Here is a 21,606-nt window from a genome sequence, read left to right as displayed (position 1 = left end):
TCGTGTTTTTTCATCTTATTTTGTAGAACCTACGCTCAAGCGCGCTCTGAAGAAGAGCATCTCAAGAAACAAGAGTGTAGAGAGAACATCCGCAACAGAGGTTAGGGTGAAGCGGTTTGCAAAGGTCACACAGCTACTAGAATATATTTATATCCGAAGTGAATTTGGCGTATTCTTTCTATTCCACAAAATTCAAGAGTTTAACCCACATGTGGCATGAAGGGGGTATATAACGTTAAATGGTGGTTTACGGTTGGTTGTTTCGTGAGCGGAAGTTGTAAGAAGTGAACACTCTTGCCTCAGTTGAAGACGGTCTGTACAGCTGTTTCTTGTTGCTAATTTTCTGCGCAAGATGTTATCCACGATTTGGTTACATGCAAGGCAGTGATGCAAACAAGCCTGCGTGGAAATAATGGATTTTTGTGTGAGGCTCTCTTTTTGATAAAAAAAGACCCCTGTCCCCATCTGCCCCACGATGCGGAGACCTAACGATCCCTACGCCGTCCTCATAGGTCGTGTATAGCGGGTATTTTATGGACGGTGGGACGACGAGGGAGAGGTTGTGAGGCTGGGGAGTCGGGACATCGGCTGGGCTCGGGAGAAGAGCGTTAGCAAGCTAGCTTTTTGAGACCATATCTGCTCTAACGGAACAGTGACTCCTAACAGCAGCTCGGTCATCATTATGGCTACAAACGGTAACAACACAACGCCTGGGATGGGGGACATCATCCAGCTGAACGTTGGTGGGACGAGGTAAGCTTTACTGACAGGGCAGAGAGCTCGTCAGATGATGGTCAACATATGGAAAATTGAGGTTTGGATCCCTCATATTTATTGATGTATGTGCGTCCAAGTAGATGGAGTTGAACTAAGTCAATGTAAATGTTACTTTATTGTTTCACATAGCCACTTTTACTAAGCCTGTTTCTCATTACACATACATAGGCGACCACACATAGGCTAAAGTGACCCTACGTTTCTTTACACATTGTCCCTAATGAACGTGTTATTATGTGTTTATTTGTAGGTTTAGCACCTCCAGACAGACACTGATGTGGATCCCAGACTCTTTCTTCTCAAGGTTTGTCAAATGTTCCTATGTGAGAGCAGATGGAGAGTGCAAATTCTACCTATGAGAAGTCACATTTTTTTGCTCATATTTTTAAAAGTTATCCAGCCTTGAAACAACCATTTGGAGAAAAGATAATGGCAAAAAATAAGCCTACTTTGCAAAACCATACATACACATTTCAAAGCAGTGAGAGTTTAAAAACTGACCAACTTTGAGGACCTTGAACTGCTCCAGTCTCCCTATATGATGACTCTAGTTGCATTGTGTTTACGCTGTATCTACAGTATGGGTGAGTCCCACTAGAAACAGGTCAAATGAAAAAGAAAACATGCCATGGTGCAGTTTCATCCATGTAAAATAGAATTTCGTACTGCATAATTAATGTTAAACAGGCATGCTCCATTATCCTGTCCGTCCTGCTTCATACGACTGCTGTTCTGATGTTAGAAAATGTCAGAGGATTGCAATTGCAGCCCAGTATGATTTGTAGAAAGTTGTTAACAAGCTGCATAACTTTTAAAAGTTTCATCCTCTGTTTGTAATTTGAGAGAGGAATAAGTTTGTCTTGTTCATCCATTATTCAGGTAACACACAGCTACTACCATTCTTGTTCAAAGAATATTTAGTGGATTTCACCCCCACCATTTTACAAGTATCTAGCATATGTGGGTGTATTTACATACACTTGTTTGTTATTGAGTTGTAGTTGCTGCCCCAGGGGAACCTTATTTGTATAGTGTAAGAGAGGAGCAGCCAGTTGAAGTGAAACAGATGATCAGGGCTGGGCAAATACCACAGCCATAACAAACTCCAACACTAAACTGAGCTCAAACTTTGACAACAGCTGACCAAGTAATTCTAAATGCCTGTTGGTGAGTCTGCCAGCACACCTGTCTGCCTGCCGGCCTGTCAGTCTGTCTGCCCACTGCTGTCTGCTGCATGCAGTTATGTATAAAAGCATTCTTTTTACACACATGCAGCACTGGTCTGTAGTGTTTGTTACACAGTGCCTGCTTCAGGTGGTGGTGACTCTGATGGTGAGTGGAAACTGAGAAGTGCTTGGGTTAATTGGAGCTCTCTCTCCCTCTGAACTTTCCAGTTTGCTGAGTGGGAGGATATCAACTCTTCGGGATGAAACTGGAGCTGTGAGTGTAACTATTGTTGTTTCTCATTTAAAAGCAAGCACACTACATGCAGATGTTGTGCAACATCTGAAAAACATCTGAAATCTTCCTGCAGATGTGACCCAACATCTGTTCTTTTTGCTTCATGTTAATAAAATCTGATTTGCGGCCCAAAGATTAGCTATAAATGCTCAGTAACATTCAAGGAAAAAAAAAAAATCATTGTTTGAGACGATAACAGAGAAAGTGTGTGTCAAACTACTGTACCTACAGTCTGTGTTTCATCAGATGAAGCACTCCTTGTTATAAAGGTATATTCAATATCTTTAACTCATGAATCATCTGGCATTATGCTGTGTATGTTGTTTGTTGCTGTATACTTTATAATAAATTTTTAAAACCTGAATTTTAACTTATTTGTCATTGTTGGATGAACATCAGGCTAAAAGCACTTTAGTGATTCAGCCTTGCACTAACTCTTGTTTTTTGTTCCTTTGCTTATAGATATTTATTGACAGGGACCCTACAGCTTTTGCACCAATTCTAAATTTCCTTCGTACCAAAGAATTAGACCTACGGTAAGGAGTGAAAGCGCTGTGACAGTATCCATGAATGCACTGCAAAAAATGAAATCTTATCAAGTGTTTTTGTTGTATCGTTTATAGACTTAATATAAGCCACATTTACTTGACCAGTCCAGAAAAGTGTCTTATTTGAACGTATTTTATGACAAAAATGAGGTCTGAATTGCTTGTAATGAGTAAAAAAAATCTGCCGGTGTGGCAAAAAAAATTATTTGTATATAGACATTATTTTAGTCTTGTCAAGCACATTTCTCTTACCCCACTGTCAGATTTTTTTTTACTTGTTTCAAGCAATTCAGACCTAATTTTTATTTTTAAAGAACTTCAAATAAGACATTTTGCTGGACTGGTCAAGTGAATGTGGCTCCTATTAAGTCTAAAAAAAAACATTTTTCACTGAAATAAGACAAAGGCACTTAGTAAGATTTCAGTTTTTCTTTGCTGTGTTGATCTCAAAAAAGAGAGACATGTTTAATTTCACTTTTGCTGTGTTTTTCTTGGCAGTGGTGTCAACATCAGTGTCCTGCGACATGAAGCAGAGTTTTATGGGATTACTCCTTTAGGTGAGTTTATGCTGGAGTAAATGATTCCTTCAGTGTTTTCAGTAGGGCTGAACAATTGATCGAATTTAAACCGACATCGCAATGTAACAGCGTGCAATTTTCAAATCGCAGAGTCTGCAATTTATAGAAATGGGATTTTATAAGGTTTCATGTACACAAACACTCAGTCAATTTCATTTCATCATCATAACATGTAGGTCTGAACTTCATACTATAGAATTATATAGAATGAATTCATTAATTGTTTTAGTAAATAATGCAAAAGATACCCCCCCCCCCCCCAAAAAAAAAATAAAATAAAATAAAATAAAATAAAATAAAATAATAATAATGATAATAATAGTAATAATAAATAAATTAATAAATAGAATTGCATGCTATATCGCAATTGCAATATTGGTTTCAAGAAAATCGCAATTACATTATTTTCTAAAATCACTCAGCCCTAGTTTTCAGCACAACTATAAATAACAGAATGTTTTTTTGGAGTCTGGGGTGCTGATTTGGCCTTGCTGATTTGCATGCCCTATATACAGAGGCTGTGCTCCTTAGAAAGGGCAGCCCTTTGCTACATGTCATTCCCCACTCTCCCCCACTTTCCTTCTCTGTCCACTGTCCTGTCATCTAGATAAAGACATGGACCTCAAATCACTATAATGTGTTGAAGTTTCGCAATTGATTGCCTCATGTCAAGCTGCATGCACTCATTGTGCTTCCTCAATACGACCAAGTGTTGAATATCAGCCAAGCATGCAGGTCTTTGGACAGGTGTGTTACTGTTGTTGAAATATGATGTCAAATGTCATATCCAGCATTGTTTTAGCTTCACATACAACTTGGCTGAGGTGAGAGTCTCATTACTGTGGTTCCATGAACTCTGGGGTTGTTTTACTTCCTGTTTCAGTGTTTGTAACTTCCCTGCATTGTCTGACCTTGAATGGGAAACTTATCTTTGTTGAACCTGACCACTTGCTTCAGATCACAATATGACTTTCAATACATCTGATACAATGTAAAGTAATAAAACACTTCATTACTGTTGATAAACAGGATCTGATTCTTCGTGTGTAATTATGCAAACAAAAAGGAAAATAAAGAAATAGAGGATACACTTTCTTGCTATAAATCAGTGTTCTGTAGTTATTAAATAAGTTTGCAGTTATTGGCAACAAATATCTTTTGTGTGTTTCGTTTGTGTAGTGCGGCGGCTGTTGCTGTGTGAGGAACTGGACCGCTCGTCGTGTGGCAGTGTTCTCTTCCACGGTTACCTGCCACCTCCAGGTTAGACAGAAACTGTGTGATACTGAAAAGGAAACAAAATAAAAGCATGAAACTACTTTTGAACCCAAAAACATCTGCATTAATTTGGAGTGATCCATCTTGGTGCATCCTTCTTTTACAGCAATCCCTGCCCGTAAATCGAGCCCTGCCTCAGCAGCCTCCGGCTCCTCATCTGATGAGCGACCTGGGCCGAGTGGAGCTGAGGGCTTCACCCGTGTGGGTCCACTTCCTCACGCTTCACTCTCACCTGGGCCAGATGATAACCACAAACTAGGTGAGTCGTGTTGTATATTTATTATTTTAAACTTTTTATTTTCTTTAATCCAATATTATCAAACAAAGGCTCAATGAAACACAAACGCACAACGAAACACATACAAACAAACAGTGATACAGGGAGTGTCTCTATACAGACCTGATCAAAATCTCAAGACCAGTTTAAAAATTGCTAGAATTTACCTTTGCACAATTTAATCTTAATGAGGTTTTAAGTAGAGTTACAATATGCAAAAGAAATCAGGGGGAGTGCGACAAAAAGCACTGTGTAAAGTAATTTATTGAAAACAAGGCTGATTATCAGCTGATCAAAAGTTTGAGACCATCGCTCAAAAAATTACTAAAAACTCTCCAAACTAGAACAGAAGTTTTTCTCAGTAGGAACTCAACAAAAACTCGTTTGGGCATGCTTGATGCTAGTGTTTCCAGGAAGCTTTTTGGAACCTTGCTCCAAGTGGTGAAGATGGCTTCATGAAGGGCATCAACTCTCTGGAACTGACGGCCATTTTTATAAACTTCCCTTGCCATCCATCCCCAAATGTTCCTTATTGGTTTTCAAATCAGGGGGACATGGGGATGGTTTAAAAGAGTGATGTTATTCTCCCTGAAGAAGTTTTTTGTAAAGCCAGCATTGTGACCTGCAGCATTGTCCTGTTGAAAAACCAGCTGTTACCACACAGACCAGGGCCCTTAGTCATGAAGGATGCCTGCTGCAACATCTGCACGTAACCAGCCGTCTTACTGCGTCCAACCTCAGCAGCAATGGCACGCTGCGAGAGGCCTTGCTTATGCAGCTCAACGATCGGACCATGTTCAAGAAGAGACAGCTTCTTAGCTTTAGCCATCAGGAGGGCATGGCGGGGGAATGCCTGACAAAAAATGGAAATTTTGAGCAGATTTTGGCTTTAATAGCCTGTGTAATTACAAGTTCCAAGTGTTTTTGTCGCACTCCCTCTTCTTGCTTTCGTATACTGTAGCTCTACTCAAAACTTCATTAATGTCCAAATGTGCAAAATGCATATCCCAGCAATTTTTTAACTGGTCTTAAGATTTTGATCAGGTCTGTATCCTCAGTTTTTTTTCTTCTTGTGAAGTCTTTTCTGCACAGCAGGTATCTCCACCTGTCATTTCATTCTGGTATCCAGTCCATTTCTTCCAGCGTTAAAGGTCCCATATTCTGCTCCTTTTCTGCAGTTTAATATGGATTATTGATGTCTTCATTAAATGGTAGTAACATGTTTTGGTCCAAAAAGCCAATAAATCAAGCACAGCAGCATTGTTTCCAGGCTCTCATAGCCCCTCTGTTCAGAACGCTCTGATTTAGTGGGCGTGGCCTTCATATGTAAATGAGCCACCGCTGATACTGCCCCGCTCTTCAGCGTCCTTGTTTACCGTAACATTACAGGCTAAAACAACAGGCTAACTGCAGCTTAAGTTAGCATCCTGAAGCTAACACAGAGACAGGGGGGACACTAAGGAAAAGCTCTTACAGCTGCTCCACAGCACACAGCATTTGAAATACTCACATTTCCAGGGTCCTAGGTTTGTTGGTGGATGGTTGATAATGCGCCTGGATTCAGGACCAGTCTATTCTCTAGCCCTCTGTTTTACTGTCCAAAGTTGGAAAAGCAGTCGGCCATGAAGTGGCTAGCACACACATGCACAGTTTTACTGAGTGTAGTTGACACATTTCCTTGATAAATGAACTCTAGCCACTTAGTCTTGTCGTCTTCCGAGATGGGAAGCTTGTGTATGGAACTGTGTAGCTGTTTACAGCCCAAAACAGAGCAGTGATGGCTCTTCAACTTTGGCATTTCTCTCCAGCAGCGGGGAGGGGAGTGGGCAGGGAGGGGGTTCAGGGGTATCTGGACCAATCAGGCCAGACTTGCTCCTGATTGGTCAAAAAAGGGAATTGCTGATGTCGGCCACCAAACAGCTCGTTTTAGGTCAGGATTTTACATTCACAAGCTCTACCAAGTTCAGGTTTTGTCATTAAATACCACATTTTGTGGGCTGGGAGGAAAGCCAAAGACCCACAAATTTAACTAAAAGAATTAATAAAGTGTTTTTTGCATAATATGGGACCTTTAACCAGGGGTCCATGCTTTAGTCCACAAGCGATGCGTCAGTTTTTCCACAGAATATGATTCCTCCACTATGACCAACCACTGTGTTCACTGCAAAAGCTGAAATCCTACCAAGTGTTTTTGTCTTATTCCAGTGAAAAATGTTTTTTTTTTAGACTTAATATGAGCCACATTCACTAACCAGTCTAGAAAAGTGTCTTATTTCAAGTTATAAAAAGACAAAAATGACACCTGAAATGCTGCCTGGGTACACAGTCCGGGCTCTCTGTGAATCTTGTAACCTAGGATATATTCCAAAGACTGAATAACATCATCCCAGAGTGTTTGCAGTTTTACACACCAGAAGATATGAGGCTGATTGACATTCATCAGCCCACACTGTCTCCAACAAGTCATGTGCTGAATTTTCAAAGAAAAGAAGTCTCAGTAAATGTAACAAATGCAAACAGCTGTTGTCCAGAAATCCATCTCTGGGAAATGTGGAAGAACAGAAGCAAACATGACAATGGCTCTTGCGATAGTGACTTGTCAGTAGCACTTGTGCTCTCTGTCTGTGCATGCTGTTAGGATCTAGGATTCTGAAAGCTCATATGAGTCACATCCATGTGTGTGTGATAGTAAAAAATATGCACTGTAAACAGGAGTGTGCATTTCAGTGGGTGTAATGCTGCAGCTAATATGACCCGACACATCCTATTAGCTAACCGCTCAGACTGAGGTAGCCTAGTTTCACATCAGCCCGCTCTTTGTTGGGGATGACATCAGAGAATACAGCGAGCGGCAGTACACAAAGAGAGTGTGTGTGCTCCAGACTGATGTGGAGACATTTGATTCCTGCTTCCCTTTAAACCTTTTCACTACTGCTAGCATCTTCACTTCACTTGGTACCAGAAAGTGAGAAATAACTGATAGTGATGTAGAAACATGATGTAAACGCAGTGTGGCTGCTTGGCATCAAAATAAGTATGATCTGTGTGTGTGTGTTTCTGCAGCTCCCGTGGTTGACCCCAGGAAGGTGCTGATCATAGCTGGACACCACAACTGGATTGTTGCAGCTTATGCACATTTTGTAATCTGCTACAGGTAATAATCCTGGATGTTTAAAACAGTTTTCCTTCAATTTTTAGTCAATGACAGAGAGTGTTTAAATTTTTTATGACAGGATGGAGGAGTCCTTAACTGTGCATAAGAGGTTATCCTCCGCTTTCCTGTGAATTAGTTCCTATCAGGATATTCATCGTTAACATTATTTAATGTTAGAAAGACACAAAGTCTTCATTATTGTGATGTTTACATGTGTTACACGTTGAGTTTGAACATGTGTTGTGCCATAGGATAAAGGAATCCTCTGGATGGCAGCAGGTGTTTTCCTCCCCCTACCTTGACTGGACCATTGAGCGCATTGCACTCAACGCTAAAGTGGTGGGTGGGCCGCATGGAGACAAAGACAAGATGGTGGCTGCAGCGTCCGAAAGCAGCATCATCCTTTGGAGCATCCAGGACGGAGGCAGTGGCAACGAGATAGGTGAAGACAGAGAAACTGTTTGCTTGTTTTATTACCGCTCCTCTGGGTGCTGCTGGACTCTGAGAATTATGCACTCAGTCGGGGAAACTCCTCTGTATTCTGTGGGGATGACACAAAATATTTTAGTTTTTTGAAATGCTTAGCATAGATCTCTAACACCAGAATGTGTGAGTGATGTTGACTTTCTGAGCATGGTGGTTCTATCTGTGAATTTGGCTTCCTATGACGGCATTTTCAGAGATGGGTCATGAAGTGTTTTTGGTCTGAGGAGAAAGTGTAAAAGTTTGTGATAAGATATTTATTTCACATGTTTTCAGTGGAATGTCAGGCTGGGATGATATGCGAGTCACCCAATTCAATTCTATTATGATTCTTGGGGTGCCTATTCTATTTAAATTGCTATTCTTGGATATTTACATTTTTTTTTTAAATTCTTTGTTTGCCTTTTTAACACCAAACTATAGGAAAAAGTGAAATAATTTTTAGGGATGGGAATCTAAAACCAGTTCCTGTTGAGAATCAATAAGAAATGTTTCAATCCATCGATATCGTTAGCCTTTGTGCTTAATGATTCCTTTATCAATTCTTTACATTGTGCCAAAGCTGCCGGGCCTTACGTTGGCTAGTCTGCTGCAGCTATCTTAGCTTAGCAGTTAGACAATGTTTCCCAAGAAAACTCTGATTCAGGATTTTCAGCTTGAAGTTTTACTGAAGAACTGACTTCATAAAGAAAAGTACATTACTCTCTCTCAGGAGATTCATATTCAGTACATTCAAAATGGTATAAATCACCTTATTTACCAAAACAACAAAATTGCGCAAGTTTGATGCTAACATATATGGGAAACTGCATTGATATGCTAGCAGTTAGCATACATAAGTAAAAGTTCAGCTTCAGAATAAAATTTCAACTTTCATCACAGAAACATATCACATCAACTCTTTGTAAAAAATACAGAGAATTTCAAATGTGAAAAGCTAACAGGCTAATGAAAGGCTCATGGCTGACTTCATAACTACGGAAAGCTTCCAAACAACTTAAACCATTGCTATAACCACTTTGAGACACTAGATGGCTTACTTGAATTATTAATATATTACAACACAGTACATCAACGTCACATTGTGTGCAATTTTTACCTGTTTCTGTATAATTATGCCCAGAAATATCCAGGCTGAGGGACCAATTACATTTTATTTACTTACAATATGAACTCAATTAAATGTTGTTGACACAGAAAACCTGTAAAGCTACTTTTGTACCAAGAAAATTCACAACAGGAATTGATAAGGGAATCGATAAAGAATCAGATCGATAAGTATAATCGATAAAGGCATTCATATTGACAAAATCTTATCAATTCCCAATCCTAATATTTTTACAATATTATTTTTCCATAAATGCACATCACGTGAGTCAGAGAGAAACATTTCACCCTCTGCTGGAGAAAAGTGGTAACTTTTTTCCAATAAAGTTAATAAACAAAGCTCAAAATAAAGAATTTGAATTTGAATTTGAAAAAAAAAAGATTTTTTGTCAAAGAATCCTGGTTTTGATATTGTCAATTAAAAAATCCTGATATATCATTTTTTTCACCCACCCCCTAGTGAGATGTATCACCAAACTGGATTAAAAAAAGAGGTAATGTGTCTGTATTTGTGACCCTCTGACCTCCTGCACTCCTCTGTCTCCCCATCAACCCCAGGTGTGTTCAGTCTAGGCGTACCTGTGGATGATCTCTTCTTCATCGGGAACCAGCTGGTGGCTACGAGCCACACAGGCAAGGTCGGGGTGTGGAATGCTGTCACACAGCACTGGCAGGTAGGAGGGAGTGTGTGTGGGTGGATGACTTGTTGAACGTGTTTGTGTTTTAACTGATCTTCGTAATAGCTGAGCTGAGGGGTAAGGGGGTCTTGAAGAGTGCTGCAGAAATGTTCACAGTTGTGCTGTCAATAAAAGTTCCATACAGATTGTGTCATGATTGTGGGTTCATCTTTGTGTGTACGTCAGGTTCAGGATGTAGTCCCTATCACCAGCTGTGACACAGCAGGATCCTTCCTTCTTCTGGGCTGCAATAATGGCTCTATCTACTACATAGGTACACATCTTTTAACACACACACAAGAAACAACAGAGGGTCGGTTCATGAAACACTTTTAATCTCCTCCTCTTCAGACATGCAGAAGTTTCCTCTGAGGATGAAGGATAATGATCTTCTGGTGACAGAGCTTTATCACGACCCTTCAAACGACGCCATCACTGCCCTGTCTGTCTACCTCACACCTAAAACCAGTCAGTAATCAGCATGATGTTTTTCTCTTTTCCACAGTAAACATTTAAAGAAACTTCCTGCATATAGAATCTGTTCATGTCTTCTCTGTCTGCCTCTCTGCTCTCAGGTGTGAGCGGTAACTGGATAGAGATAGCCTACGGGACCAGCAGCGGTGCGGTGAGAGTGATCGTGCAGCACCCAGAGACCGTAGGATCAGGACCTCAGCTCTTCCAGACCTTCACTGTGCACAGGAGCCCCGTGACGAAGATAATGCTGTCTGAGAAACATCTTGTGTCAGGTGAGAGGGGGAGACAGGCAAGAGGATTAAAGACAGGGTGAGACGTAGAGCGGGGTGGGCATCAGGAGGAAAAAATGGTTAACCAGAACTGACTCATGACATGCTGTCAGTCATCTTTGGTTTCTCTTTCTTTTTCATGTCCTACATGATTGAAAACTTGAATGTTTTTTTTTTCTGTGCTCCAGTGTGTGCAGACAACAACCATGTTCGGACATGGACGGTGACTCGATTCAGAGGGATGATCTCCACCCAGCCAGGCTCCACCCCTCTGGCTTCCTTCAAAATACTTTCTCTAGAAGAGACGGAGAGCCATGGGAGCTACTGCTCTGGGAATGATATAGGTGAGAGTTTGAGAAGAAAAGTGTGGAGGGGAGGGAAGGTTTGTTGATTCTGTCAAAGGAGGAGGGATACTGGTTTGAAGGGATAGTTCAACTGACTTTATCTGTTGGTTAAAAACAAATGTGCTTTCTGATGCCAATGTTAAGCACCGACAAATTACAAAACCTAGGTGTATAATAACTCTAAGAACAGTGTGTTTTAGTCAGATGGTTTGGTATATCTCACCTGTCCGCAAAAGTCGATAACCTAACTTCTGCTCCAGTTTCTCAACCAGTTTTACAACAACTGACCTGCATTGCCTGTGGCTATTACACTAACTGTTGACAAGAATCTCACACTGCAAAAAAATGAAATCCTAACAAGTGTTTTTGTTTTATTTTTAGTAGGAATGTCTTCTTAGATTTGAAATAAGCCACATTCACCTGACCAGTCCAGAAAAATGTTTTGTTTAAGTTATTCAAAGGCAAAAATAAGTTCTGAATTGTTTGTAACAAGATAAAATAATCTGCCAATGGAACAAGAAAAAATTTACTTACATTAAGACATTGTTCTAGTTTTAAGCAATTTTTGGGGAATTTTTTCCCTTGTTCCTTTGGCAGATTTTTTTAACTTGTTACAAGCGATTCAGACTTCATTTTTAACATTAAATAACTATAAATAAGACATTTTTCTGTATTGATTAGGTGAATGTGGCTTATATCTGGTACAATAAGACAGTTTTTACTTAATATGAGACAAAAACACTCTTAAGATTTCAGTTTATTGCTGTGAAAAATCTCATACTGCAAAAAACTGGAATCTTATCAGGGGTTTTTGTCTTATTTTCAGTAGAAAATGTATTTTTATACTTAATATGAGCCCCATTCACCTGACCACTCCAGCAAAAATGTCTTGTTTCAAATATAACCTCATATTCAGACCTCATTTAAGTCTTTCACTTGAAATAAGACAAATTTTATGGACTGACAAATTGAATGTGGCTCATATCGAGTATAATAAGACAATTTTTATTTAAACTACAACAAAAAAACTTAATAAGACTTCAGTTTTCTGCACTGAATACAACCTCTCTTCAATAAAAAAACCCTATCCAAAGTCAAAGTGTCTTTGTCTCCCTTTGGAGAAATTTGTCTCTGGCAGAGGGGTCAACACATTCAGCACATTCCACTCATGCATCCAGAATTGATAAAAAAAAGAAGAGTCTATCGCTTTAATCGTTAATTTTGCATCAATGCTTATATTACACAAATATTTGCTACAGTGAATATGTGCTCTAGTTTTTTGTCACTGTTGATAGGACAGCTAAAGAGAAGCAGGAAATGTGGGGAGCAGAGAGGTAGAGGGGTAATGTGCCGCAAAAGGCTGGGAGTTGAACCAGTGACTGTTTCAACCAGGATGATGACCTGTTAAATAACAGCATGTTAAGTAAACAGAGTCCAGGGAAGACATTAGCTTATAAATTAAATAAATTAAAATTCAAACTCTTTGTTTTGTATCCTTCATATTTCATCTGATAGTGTCGTGCAGATCTGGTTGTGTCCAGATGTAAGATGTAACAGCTGACCTGCTTTAGGATACTGACTCTGTTCTTCACTCTCAGGTCCGTTTGGAGAAAGAGATGATCAGCAGGTTTTCATTCAGAAGGTGATCCCCATCACCAACAAACTGTTTGTGAGGCTCTCTTCAACTGGAAAGAGGTAAATGTTCTCCTCCTACCTTCATTCATCCTTCTCATATCTGTCTCTCAAGCATCCTTCCGTTTCACAGTCAACCCTTGTTTTTTTCTGTTTGACTCATGGTACTGGAGTGTTTTTGTTTGCTGTTGTGTGTTGATGATGTGTTTGTGTGTCAGGATCTGTGAGGTACAGTCCGTGGACGGGACCACCATCTCTAGCTTCATGGTACGGGAGTGTGAGGGCTCCAGCCGGATGGGATCCCGACCGCGACGCTATCTGTTCACTGGTCACGGCAACGGCAGCATCCAGATGTGGGACCTGACCACGGCGATGGACACGGCGAACAAAGGAGAGGAGAGGAAGAGAGACGGTGAGGGAAGAGAGGGAATGAAGAAGAAGAAAAGAAAGATGGCTGTGCACGGATGTGTCTGAAACTGCTCTTGTCTTCCTAGATGTAGGCGGGCCGACGGAGGAGGAGCTCCTGCAGCTGTTGGATCAGTGTGATCTGAGCGCCTCCCGCTGTGCTACACCAAACATTAGCCCCGCCCCTTCTGTCCTGCACCACACACGCCTCCGAGAGTCGTGCTCAAGGTGGGCCATGAACAAAAGCAGGAACTGAATAACAGGGAACTTTTCACCTTCTTTACTGTTAACCTGTGCATGTGGTCACAAAATGAGGAACAGATTGATGTCCTCTGTTCTGTGGTGGTCAAACATTAGATCCTCATGATGCGAACAGTTCTGTCATTAACCACCAAGGCTCTTCTATACTTCTCTCTGTGATTGTTTTCAGTCTGCAGCTCCAGGCCCAGGAGCCCATTCCTGAGAGCCAGACCACTTACGGAGCAGTGCGACCCTACAGAGAGAGCCCCCTGCTGGCCCGAGCTCGGAGAACAGAGTCCTTTAACAGCTACCGGTGAGAAAATGTACAGATACTACACTGAACACAGAGCTGTGTGATGATGTTTACCCTCGCCAAGGAGGTTATTTTTCTGGGAGTTTGTCTGACTATGAACAACAGAACTAAAAAAAATAACAAACGCATCATCATGAAATTTTCAGAAAATGCTCAAAATGGGATCAGGAAAAAGTGATTACATTTTGGTGGATCACTGTCTGGATCCAGGACTTTTTTAAAGGATTCTTTATCATTGTGAAATAGGGCTGTTTTCACCATATGTGTATTTAACTCCACCATAAATGGTCTGATTGCTTTGCAAAACAATACAAGACAACGTCACCATCATTTCTGACAGATGTAAAAGTAAGATACAGATCCTGGCAATATTCTGGATACTAAGATCTGGAATATGAAATTTGTACTGGGTCATCATAATTTTCGACACTGTCAGGAAACAAATTATCGTACAAACCTGCAACTAACACTCAATTGTAGCAGACAGTCTGCTGAAAGGGAGTATAACATTAAAGTAGGACTAAAGTGTTGGTGACAATCACGGTATGCTGAGTGAAGGTCTGAGCTTTCTGAGTGCTTTTCTAGTATTATTACAATTTTGATCATTTTTACTGTCCAGATCTTTGATTTCATCATCCAGCTTTTCTTATCAAAATCTTCTACTGAAGAAGGAAAGGCAAGTCAAAAAAACTTGCAGTGCTGGGTCTCTCCTGATCCAGAAATGAGTCCCATCAGGTGGTCTAAGGATTTGGTCTTTTGAACACTCAGGTAATATTACATGTATGTTGAGTAGTCCGTCATCTTCCTCCCTGCAGAGACTTCCAGAACTTCAGCCTAAGTCGAGGTATGTTGGACTCACAGGGCCCCGGCCAGCCCCCCGACGCCCGCCGCTCCCTCTGTGACTTTGGGCCTGAGGACAGCGAGAGGAGGTCTTCAGTGATGGAGCTGTGGGCATCTCGAACAGCTAGCTCCAGCTCTGCTATGTCAACCGGAGGTTTGATGTCTTTTGGAGTCTGTAGTATGAAGGCCGAGGGCGGTCCTGAATCTCCAAAGCACCCACCTGACAGCCCGATTCCCGGAGGTGACGTCAGGCGAAAGGTGCCCCCACAGCTGGAGGAGGGAGATGGATCAGGGGGGGACGGGGGAAAGGCAGAAATAGGTGTAAGGAAAAGAGGAGTACTAGAAGGAGGCTTCCTGGGCAGGAAGAGGGCGCCCCCAGTCCCCCACCTCTCCTCTCTGCCTTCTGGATCTGATGGTGGTGGCAGCGACTCGTCCTCTAACGCCTCCCCCTCCCCAACCAAACTGTCCTCCTCCACCTCGCCACGACATAGGAAGCTTGCCCCCGAGCTGTCCAATCAGGACAGCAGCCTGTGACGGTGCGCTCTGCCTCCATGTTCTCACTGACTTTCACATCAGAGGAGTTATTTTGATGAGTCGTCTGGTGGGTAAATCATGATCAAACTGGATAAGGCACCACCTTCTTCTTCTGGCTCTCTGATGGATCTGTCTCTGAGAACTGGTTTCCTGAGCTCAGTTTGCTCCCTGCACTGAAAACCTTAGAGCTTTTATAACTGAAGTCAGTGGTACTTGGACATGGAGTCATACTTCTGACTTTAAATTTTGACATGAAGCATGAGCTAACAGCATGCCATCTCAGCCGGGGCGGAGTGCAGTCTGTGTTTGATCTTTTTAATCATTTCAAGTCCTGTCACACTCTAAAACATGCTCGGTACAACTGGAGAGCCCACCTTTGAAACCTGCTTTGGAAATTGTATTTGAGGGTAATATGTTTAAGCTGTACATCTGTTTGCTCTGTTAGTTCAGTTGAGCCACCGAGGTTGATTTCTCTCCCTGATCATTATGTTGTTTACAACACTTGACAACAAACAGAAACTACAGAAACATGCAAACATCTGCTTGGTCATGATGTCATACACTGCAGAAACTAAAATCTGATGAAGTTTGAAGTCTGAATTAGGAAATACTTTTTTCTAACCCCTTTGGCAGGTTTTATTACTACAGTGATTTTTGTCTTTAAATATCTAAAAAAAAAGACAGTAAGATGCTCATATTTAGTCCATTAAGACATCTTTTACCAAAAGTAAGAGACACTTGCTTGGATTTCAGTTTTTGCAGTGTGTTTTTGCATGTTCTTCCTAAGGCCCCGTTTACACGACAACGTTTCATCTGAAAACGCTATAACGCTGTGAAAATGCAGTGAAAAAAAATCTTTGTTTACACGGAAACGCCGAGGGACGGAAGACGCCGTAGTGAGCATGCCAGGCCTGTAGGTGGTGCTGTAATTGTCTTGTCCAGAAGCAGCTTCTGGGAGATTTCCACTGAAGTAGAGCTGAGCCGATCATCTGGTGTATTGGGGAATATTAAGTGCAAAAGTGGAGCAACAGATGCACATTTTGTATGAAGACAGCAGATTCAGCAGATTCAGCAGCACAAGCACGACACTGTAGTTCGTGACGATCGTAACAAGATACTGCTGTCCTGTTGGATGTGCGCGCGCGCGGCGGAGTGTGACGTCAGCGTTTCCTCTGAAAACGCTGGTTTACTATTTTCACAGCAACAGTGTCGGCAATGTCTCAGAAAAATCCCACTCTGGAGGCCGTTTTCAAAAGTTTGCGTTTTAGGTCGGCTTTTTGTGTAAACGCGAGGCTGAAACGCAACAAAACTTTTGCGTTTCCCCCTAAAACCGTTGTCGTGTAAACGGCCCCTAAGTGTTTGGTTGAAGCAGGGTGTTAAGACACTGATGTATGGATTGACTTAATGCATACATTTATTAACTTATCAAGGTCCATCAAAGGGAAAAGAATAGCACAGCTTTAGTATCTGAATGTGTGTTTCAAACACAATTTAATGAGTGCTTTACAGTGCGAAAAGGTGAAAGTAAGTGAGTTTTTGGTGTATGATCTAGCAAAAGAGGTCTTAAACGACTGCATTTAAGCTACATTTACCAGGAAAGTACTGAAGCATCTTATTCTAATCCATTATAGGTCAACAATGAAGCCTGAATTACTTGTAGAGAGTGGGAAACTGTACCAATGGAATAAGATTAGAAGAAGATTTACTTTCCGAGTTTCTTTAATTGGAACAAAATTTTTATTTGAGGAAACCAGAAATATTTTTTTCTTTTTCATTTGCCAGAATTATTTAAATCTTACAAGCAACCCAGGCCTCATTTTAGCTTTTTTTTTGACACTCTTTAAGTCTAGTGAGACATTTTAATGTGAAAAGAGACAAAACAACTGTTAGCTTTTAATAGAGGGAACATTAAACCGTCACAGACACAAGGCTCAAATTTTTACCAGTTAACACATTTTTATGGACCCGTACTGATAAGTCTACAAGTCTGCTTTGAGTTACTGTGTATGCCTGAGATCTTTTAACATACCAAAGTATATCAGCGGTGTAAAAATATCCTATAGACAATAGTTCAAACCTAATAGCAGCAAAGCCTGAAGTGTCTCATATGGTATGTGCAATAGAAATCCCTCTTAACGTGTTCCCCAGGCCTGATCCTCAGCAGCTCCTTGAATCTCAGTGCTGCAGCCATAGACACAAAGCTAACTGTGGAAAGGCTGAAGTCACTGAGCAGTACAGCCACAGTGCTCTTCCATCATGCAGTAGATCCTGCTGTTGGACGGCTCAGTTAGATCAGAGTTTGAGACACAGAATAACACGGTAGCTTTAGCAGTGCCTCAGGATGATATCTGTTCTGTGTAGTGACCGGTTAATTTCACTATTTGCTGCAGAAAGTAGCATAAAGAAAAGAACTGGGAACTCAGAGCTTTTTAACGGCAGATGTTGCAGGTAGCTCTCAAAGTTTCTCACTCTGTCTGCTATCACAGACGACCCAACCTGAGGCATTAGGGAAAAACATCTAAAAATGTTCAGTTTGAAACAAATAAGTCCAGAGTCCTAACCAGAATGCACAGTCTGAGCAGAGGAGATCATCTTTAAATTTGACTTCTTGTTTTTTTTCAGTCTGAACTAATGTATCATTCACAGCGACAGTAAAAGTGGGTCAGTTTTATTTACAGGGATTTGTTTTAAACAAGCAGCAGAGACGGAGAGAGAAGTTATTTCTATCAGAGGTGCCTGTGCACGATCACACCTGTTATCATTTGCAGTATGTTTTATTATTATTTTTATATTTTGACAATATAACTACACTCAACCTTGAAGCAAGGACCTACACTACATCACTTTACTCTGAAACCTTCTTTATTTTTCTTGTTTAGTTTGAGATGGCTGTTGCAGTGCCTTATTTAACTGGTTTGACAGTTATCAGCCTGTGTGTGTGTTTGTGTGTTTTATTTAAAAAGGAGTCTGACCAAAGGTGTGTGAAGGCTGAGCTCATTGTGGAGCTGCAGTGTGGACCTGACTTTGACCCTGGCTAGAATGATGGGATGACCCTGGACCAGTTTGACTTGATGAGTGGTTGTTTCAGTGGATAGGTGTTACAAAGCTCTATTTTAGATAAAACTGACAGAAGTCTAAACTGGAACATCCAAACTCCCTCCTTAAACCAGGAGGAAACATATCTTTAGCGTGTTGTATCAATTCATGAACAGCGGAGCTTAAAAGGGTAACATGAGAGTTTGATTTGTTTAAAGGAAAAAAAACGCACCTTGATGATGAAGTTAAAATGGCATTAAGTGACGCTAAAAGTTAGAGGGTGAAAACTTTTATTAGCATTGGGATCCTCTGTGAGATCCTTGGTATTTGGTACCCGCGTTTCCACCAAGCAGACCGGTTCAGTTTGTCTCGGTACGGCGCACATTTTGTGGCGTTTCCACTGACTTATCCCGGGACAGATCCCCAAAACCGGGACGAGCTGGCCTACTTTTTTGGGACCCTTTCGTATGGGTGCCAGACTGAACCGATCCACTCTCGGAAGGTGAAGCCACAACACTGCAGACCGTTGATTGGTCAAAAGAATCGTCACTTACCCCGACAGCTACATGCCAATCACAGAGAGGACAAAATGCTACATGTCTTCCATCTATTCTCTTTGTTTACTATGTCAAGTTTTTCTTCTTCGTTGGATTTATTAGTGGGGTGAACTGTGTCACGCTGTTATGGCGTCACGCTATTGTTTAACAGCTGCAGCTTTCGGCATCCGGCTTACACGCTGCCCACCACGAGAGGGCACAGTTTGCTGTGGAAACACAAACAGGATCAGGCCTGTACCAAACTGAACCAAACCGTACTGAACTGACACGGACTGCTTGGTGGAAACGCGGCTTTAGAGTCATGACAGTAACACGGGGTAAAGGCCATGACTCAAACACGGGCTTTGAGAACAGTGTTCTCTGTTCATGGGGTGCACGTCCTTATGTTTTTTCAACCATTTAGGAGAAAAATAAAAAAAAAATCAACTGAGATGAAAAAAGGCAAGCATACAGAAAGAACTTCTCTCATTTGCCAAATCCAGCAGCTGTATAACCTTTATTTTTAAAGTAGTTTTAGCGACATTGCTTTCCACTTAAGGGTAATATGCTGAACTGCCCGTGTGATCTCCATCTGCCTGTACAAAGCTGTAAATTTAGTCTCATTTACTAACTGTGTGTAACGTTAACAGACTTATCCATAACAAAATCCTAACAAGGATGCATCGATGTGTGTGATGTTGAAGCTAACACTGTTGTTTATGACATATTGTTGATAATCATATATTGCCTATATTTACATTATCATGCTATTGGACCTAACTGCATTTGCACTTGCACTATTCAGACTAATATTAAAGTGAATTGCTCGTGTTTATTTTATAAATATATATGAGAATAAGTTTAAAGTGTATTCAGCACATTACTGTCCATATCTGTCTTCCCTCACTTCCTCTCTGGCTATGTTTACATTTTATTACAGCCAGCTGAGAGTGAAGCTGAGGAGGAAACATATCTGTTTGTTTGAACTGCCCTGTGCATCAGTCTTTTACATTGTGTATGTAAGCTGCATTACGCTGTAATATTATTTACAAATGCATACAGCATTGAGTCCTGATCAAATACAGTTTGAACATTTCACTGAGTCTTCATGTTGTTTACAAATGTGTTCTTTCAAAACCTGACGAGACCTCTCAGAAGAGCTGATCTAGCATTTATGAAATAAACGTCTCATCGTTTTCAAAGTGTTTCTGAAGAAAAATGTCTGACTTCAGTCCTGTTTTCCAGAGAAATGCAATCAACAACAGATGACTGAGATGTGTTTCAGATGATCAGGGATGCACGTGTGTGTCTGCTGCCACAAAACTTTGAAAGGAGGATTTTAAACAAAGCAGAGAGAATTTGGTTTTCTTTCATCTTTTAAACAAGACTCAGGATGAGGGGAAAATAGGCTGAAAGACGTGCTGCCACTCAGAGCTGACTTGTTAGTGCGTGATTCGTGAGAAAAACCTGCCAGCGTGCACACATTTTGTTTTGTTTGAGCGTCACAGAGGTGTGTGAGTGTGTGTGCGCATGTGTGTGTCACCCAAACACTTTCATTTCACTAACCTTCCCGTTCAGACAGTCTCCTCTCTGAGACGCCGTCTGTCGTCATCGTGATTTATGAGTTTAATAAAAACCCTGTGTGTGCGCGTGTGTGTGTGTGTGTGTGTGTTTGTGTGTGTGTGTGTAGCTCAGGGCCATACTGTCCCTTACAATCACTCCACCAGCCCTCCTCCTTTCACAGCCTCTCCCTCCCTGTGTGGCTGACAATAGCTGTGAATGTGGCTGTGAATGTTTTAAAAGTGTCCTTGTCAGACTGCTGTCCTTGAGCGAGGGCACGCTTGTTACTGCCACTTTGTTAATTTCAAACTTGGCATGATGTTCCCTGAAGGAACACAGCAGCAAAACTAAATTACTGCTGCATGGTTTTGATGAAAATAGCAGTCCTCCGTGTGTTTGGGCCGGTGTGTGACTGCACCTTTGTGTTTTACCAACTCAGCAGATAAAACTTTCAAAACTCACGTTTCAAAGGGGGTTGAAGTAACTAATTCAGCTTACTCCAGTAATAAAGTAACTTTTTTATGTATACTTGTACATTTTTTAGTAGTTTTTAACACCAATACTTTTACTTGTACTAAGGTATTTTTTATTTTTACTACTTTTTCTCCTGTGTTTGTCTGGAGATCCTACATGTAAACATGGCTGCATTGTTTACATGTGAACTCAGCTGTTAGCAACCTGTAGCATGTCAATGCTAACTGGTGTAAGGCCTGATGTCTTCCCACAAGGTGAGGAGAAGGAGGTGAGGACGACGTGCTGGTTCTCAGGTGTGAGCTATGAAGTGACGACATCGACCTGTCCTTCCATCCATCGTTATTGGGAACGTAAGATCTATCTCCAATAAGATGGACGAGCTAGCTGTGCTAACCCAGCAACAGAGGGAATACCAGAGGGCAGAGTAGCATCATGCTATTCACAGACATGGCTAACCGAGCTAACACCAGACACCAACGCCACATTGGAAGAGCTTCACCTGCTGTGAGCAGACAGGATCCAGGAGACAGAGATGGAGCTGGATGACTGAAGAAGCTCAGTCCTGGACCCTGTGGAGGTGGAGGCTGGCTGAACTGGACAATGATGGACAAG

General features: G+C 41.3%; 1 protein-coding gene across 1 annotated transcript; it reads left to right on the top strand.

Annotated features, from left to right (window-relative positions):
• The first annotated feature begins 229 nt into the window (after positions 1-229).
• kctd3 (potassium channel tetramerization domain containing 3) lies at positions 230-20,372 on the top strand. The gene is made up of 19 exons (XM_074666728.1): positions 230-753; positions 1,028-1,081; positions 2,172-2,217; positions 2,701-2,774; positions 3,285-3,343; positions 4,544-4,624; positions 4,746-4,898; positions 7,980-8,070; positions 8,322-8,512; positions 10,219-10,334; positions 10,524-10,611; positions 10,689-10,805; positions 10,913-11,083; positions 11,269-11,424; positions 13,023-13,119; positions 13,275-13,468; positions 13,551-13,689; positions 13,892-14,014; positions 14,830-20,372. The coding sequence occupies exons 1-19, from the start codon at positions 683-685 to the stop codon at positions 15,386-15,388; spliced, it is 2,580 nt and encodes an 859-aa protein (XP_074522829.1). The 5' UTR covers positions 230-682; the 3' UTR covers positions 15,389-20,372.
• The last annotated feature ends 1,234 nt before the right edge of the window (positions 20,373-21,606 follow it).

The sequence above is a fragment of the Halichoeres trimaculatus genome, unplaced genomic scaffold (assembly GCF_033239565.1).
Source record: "Halichoeres trimaculatus isolate MK-OKI-2021-1 unplaced genomic scaffold, fHalTri1.1 fHalTri1_scaffold_3, whole genome shotgun sequence".
Taxonomy (NCBI): Eukaryota; Metazoa; Chordata; class Actinopteri; order Labriformes; family Labridae; genus Halichoeres; species Halichoeres trimaculatus.
This window is presented reverse-complemented; position numbering and strand designations above follow the sequence as displayed.